Below are 4,663 nucleotides of genomic sequence, written 5' to 3' on the forward strand. Positions count from 1 at the left end.
ACTTCCTATAATAAATAAACTCGGCCGCCTAGAAGAAATCACACCAGCCCTCCCTGGCGCGAGGCCCCTACGCTCCGCGGCTTTGTCGGGGGCGGGGGTCACTACGCAAGCCAAGCCCCCACTTCCCCAGGCGGGGGGCGGGGAACCCAAGCGCCCCAGGAAGCTGTCGTCCCCTCCCCCTCCCCGCCTCCCCCGCCGAGACCTCGGAGGAGCGGCCCTAAAATCTGGATTCCCCGAGCCCCTCCCCCTGGCCTGAGCTCTTCCCTTTGAAATTTCAAAGAGAGCCCCTCCCCGGAGCCCGAGCCCGGAGCGCGGGCCTGGTGACTCCGGGGCTCGGGGAGATGCGGGCAGGTTTACAAGCCGAGGGGCCACTTTATGGCCAGGGCTGTAAAACGCCCATCCCACCCCGCTTTGAAAGCCCCCCCCACCCCGCCCGGGGCCCACCGTCAGGGCGAGGGAAGATGCGCCCCCGGCTCCCCCCACCCCACCGCCTCTGACCACCCGCTCGCTCCCGCGGCCGGTCTCCGAACTTCGGCAATCCCGGCTCCCGGGCGCCGGGGACACCCCGGGCTTCCCCGCGCAGGGGCGCCGGCGGGGGCGGCGGGGCGCGCGGGGGCGGCGGGGGCGGCGGGCGGGCCGGCGGGGGGTCCGGCCGGCGGGGCGGCGGGAGCGGGCGCCGGGCCGGCTTTCTCATGCAAAGCGGCGGCGGGGGCGGGGCGCGCGCCCGGGGGCGGGGCCTGTCGCCGCCCGGCTGCGCTCCCCCCTCGCCTTCTGCGCTTCTTCTCTGTCCGGGACGCGCGGCGCTGAGCAGCTGCGGCCCGGCCCGGCGAGGCCGGCGCGGGAGGGAGCAGCGGCCGCCGCCTCCAGCCGGCCGGCCACCGTGCGCCCGCGCCGCCGGCCTCCCTGACGCGCCACCTGGGCGTTCGCGGAAGAGCCCAAAGTTTGCCGCGGCCGGGAGTCGCCGCCCGCCGGGAACCCGGGGCCCGTCGCGCTTCCCGGTATTGTTGGCCAACTTTGCTCGGCTCCCCCGCGGCCACCACCTCGGCGGAGGCCGGGGTCGCGGAGCGCAGCGCTCGGGCCGGCCGAGCGGGCATGGGCGGGGGCCGGAGCGGGGCCGGGGAGCCGGGGCCCGCAGCCCGAACCGGGCAGCGGCGGCGCTGAGGGGGGCGGACCTCCCCGCCCGGGCACCTCCGACGCCAGCATGCCGCGTCCGGGCCCCCGCCTGTGGCTGGTCCTGCAGGTGATGGGTTCGTGCGCCGCCATCAGCTCCATGGACATGGAGCGCCCGGGCGACGGCAAGTGCCAGCCCATCGAGATCCCGATGTGCAAGGACATTGGCTACAACATGACCCGCATGCCCAACCTGATGGGCCACGAGAACCAGCGCGAGGCCGCCATCCAGCTGCACGAGTTCGCGCCGCTGGTGGAGTACGGCTGCCACGGCCACCTCCGCTTCTTCCTGTGCTCTCTGTACGCGCCCATGTGCACCGAGCAAGTCTCCACCCCCATCCCCGCCTGCCGGGTCATGTGCGAGCAGGCCCGGCTCAAGTGCTCCCCGATCATGGAGCAGTTCAACTTCAAGTGGCCCGACTCGCTGGACTGCAGCAAGCTCCCCAGCAAGAACGACCCCAACTACCTGTGCATGGAGGCGCCCAACAACGGCTCAGACGAGCCCTCCCGGGGCTCCGGCCTGTTCCCGCCCCTCTTCCGGCCGCAGCGGCCGCACAGCGCGCAGGAGCACTCGCTCAGGGACGCGGGCCCGGGACGCGCCAGCTGCGACAACCCGGGCAAGTTCCACCACGTGGAGAAGAGCGCGGCGTGCGCGCCGCTGTGCACGCCCGGCGTGGACGTGTACTGGAGCCGCGGCGACAAGCGCTTCGCCGTGGTGTGGCTGGCCGTCTGGGCTGTGCTGTGCTTCTTCTCCAGCGCCTTCACCGTGCTCACCTTCCTCATCGACCCGGCGCGCTTCAGGTACCCCGAGCGCCCCATCATCTTCCTGTCCATGTGCTACTGCGTCTACTCCGTGGGCTACATCATCCGCCTCTTTGCCGGCGCGGAGAGCATCGCCTGCGACCGGGACAGCGGGCAGCTCTACGTCATCCAGGAGGGGCTGGAGAGCACGGGCTGCACCCTGGTCTTCCTGGTCCTCTACTACTTCGGGATGGCCAGCTCGCTGTGGTGGGTGATTCTCACTCTCACCTGGTTCCTGGCCGCAGGCAAGAAGTGGGGCCACGAGGCCATCGAGGCCAACAGCAGCTATTTCCACCTGGCAGCCTGGGCCATCCCCGCGGTGAAGACCATCCTGATCCTGGTGATGCGCAGGGTGGCGGGCGACGAGCTCACCGGCGTGTGCTACGTGGGCAGCATGGACGTGAACGCCCTCACCGGCTTCGTGCTCGTCCCGCTGGCCTGCTACCTGGTCATCGGCACGTCCTTCATCCTGTCCGGCTTCGTGGCGCTCTTCCATATCCGCAGGGTGATGAAGACGGGCGGGGAGAACACCGACAAGCTGGAGAAGCTCATGGTAAGGATCGGCGTCTTCTCCGTGCTCTACACGGTGCCGGCCACCTGTGTGATCGCCTGCTACTTTTATGAGCGCCTCAACATGGAGTACTGGAAAATCCTGGCCACCCAGCACAAGTGCAGAATGAACAACCAGACCAAGACTCTGGACTGTCTGATGGCCGCTTCCATCCCGGCCGTGGAGATCTTCATGGTGAAGATCTTCATGCTGCTGGTGGTGGGTATCACCAGCGGGATGTGGATCTGGACGTCCAAAACCCTGCAGTCGTGGCAGAACGTCTGCAGCCGCAGGTTTAAGAAGAAGAGCAGGAGGAAACCCGCCAGTGTGCTCACCAGCGGTGGGATTTACAAAAAAGCCCAGCATCCCCAGAAAACCCATCTCGGAAAATATGAAATCCCTGCCCAGCCTCCCACCTGTGTGTGAGCTGGCTTGTAGGGGGTGGGGGTGGGGGGGGAGAGGGGGAGCTGGGGAGGGAAGGGGCCTGAGTGGAAAACTTTCCCGGACAGGATACCCTGGCAGTCAGAGCCATGCCAAAACGTGGTGCTTTTCCTGGTTGGTGTTTTTTGTTTTGGGGTTTTGTTTTTGTTTTTGTTTTTTGTTTTGTTTTGTTTTTTAATAAAAGTAAAAGAAAAAAGTTTTTACCCTGAAATTCAGGATGCTGTGATACACTGAAAGTTAAAGATGTGCTTCCAAGTTTTTTTGTTTGGTTTGGTTTCCAGAAGGAGAGCTCCCCAGGTAAGCAGCCTCTCCGGTAACTGGTTTGCAATCAAGTCAAGCCCCAGAAGAAACTTTTGTTTTGAGGCTTCCTTACAAACAGAGCTGTGTATATGCTCTGGGTTGGCTTTGCTACCCATTTACAAGTCAGAGGAGAGGTAACTTCTTTGGACGGTAAAGGACTTCTGCTGGGAGCACGGAGGGTCAGAGGAGGGGGAGAGAGCAAGAGAGGCGAGGAAGGCTGTGTGTGGGACAGCAGCGTCTGTGCAGACGGGAAGAAAGGGGAGCCCCGACGATTTAACACACTCCAGTGCATTTGGAGTCACTTAAAATAGACTCCAGCCTTCACAAACGGGTCTTTCTCCAAGACAGAAACTTCCAAACCTAACATTTGCAACTGCAAACAATGTGCAATACATTTCTTCCCTCTTTCCGTGAAAATGAAAAGAGAAACAAGTATTTTGCTGTACATAAAGACAACAAAAGAAATCCCAACAAAAGCACGGAGAGGCCCAGCCCTCAGAAACCCTCTAGTGTTACATTTTGTGGCTTTTTAATGGAAACCAAGCCAATGTTATACACGTTTGGACTGATTTGTGGAAAGGGGGGGGGAGGGGAGAAAGATCATTCAAAAGTATCCAAAGGGGTTATTGACTCTTTCTATTGTTAGACAAATGGTTTCCATGAATAGTTCATGAAGCACTACACAAATCTAGTTGATTCTCCCCACACCCCAGGGAAGAGCCGTCCTGCTTGTATATGTTTGTAATATATGATATTTTTCATGCTCCACTATTTTATTAAAAATAAAATATGTTCTTTAGTTTGGTGCTGGTCCCTTGCGCGTCTTGAGGTTCCCTTGCCTGAGTGTGGAGAAAGCAGAGCAAACTTTCTGCCTCTGCTCGTTGTTCAAGCAGATCCTGACTGTGCTTCTCTGGCTAGAAAGATGACTGGTTGTCGTGTGAAATGGCAGATGGGCGACTGGCGAGGCTGGCAGAGAAATTTAATTTCAAGTTTCAGTGGAAATGTGCAGGAAATGTGGAAGGGCTGGACATTGCTGCTGTGACTCTTGGTGGCCGGCTATGAGGGCTTGGTCGTAGACATACTTTCTCTGGGAGGACCTGGGCACCAAGTGTGGCTGAATCCTGGTGAGCCTGGCCCGGCCTCGGGCAAGAGCTCCGGGGAATGAGGCCAGCCAAGTCCGAGAATTCAATCAAAATCGGGTTCTGTGGGTCTGATGGGATCAAACGGTACCGAGACAGAGTCCTCTCCGTCAGTCCGAAGTGGCAAGTCTAGGACTTGTTCACAAAACAGGTTATAGCCCCAGACAGGATAAAAGATCTGCTCAGAGTGTCAGGGCGTTAAGGAGAAGTCAGTCAGCTCTGTATGTCTGTGAACTTGCTGCTTCTCCTGTGTTTGCTGCTG

The 4,663-nt window shown here is 61.0% G+C and overlaps 1 protein-coding gene across 1 annotated transcript; it reads left to right on the forward strand.

The window, feature by feature from the left end:
- Positions 1-913: 913 nt before the first annotated feature.
- On the forward strand, positions 914-4,023 carry FZD10 (frizzled class receptor 10). The gene has a single exon (XM_059140343.1). The coding sequence runs from the start codon at positions 1,202-1,204 to the stop codon at positions 2,945-2,947; it is 1,746 nt and encodes a 581-aa protein (XP_058996326.1). The 5' UTR covers positions 914-1,201; the 3' UTR covers positions 2,948-4,023.
- The last annotated feature ends 640 nt before the right edge of the window (positions 4,024-4,663 follow it).

The sequence above is a fragment of the Mustela lutreola genome, chromosome 11 (genome assembly GCF_030435805.1).
Source record: "Mustela lutreola isolate mMusLut2 chromosome 11, mMusLut2.pri, whole genome shotgun sequence".
NCBI lineage: Eukaryota > Metazoa > Chordata > Mammalia > Carnivora > Mustelidae > Mustela > Mustela lutreola.

Bases quoted from the DNA above. Each gene is read 5' to 3' on its own strand.
- FZD10 (XM_059140343.1), top strand. From the start codon at position 1,202: ATGCCGCGTCCGGGCCCCCGCCTGTGGCTGGTCCTGCAGGTGATGGGT.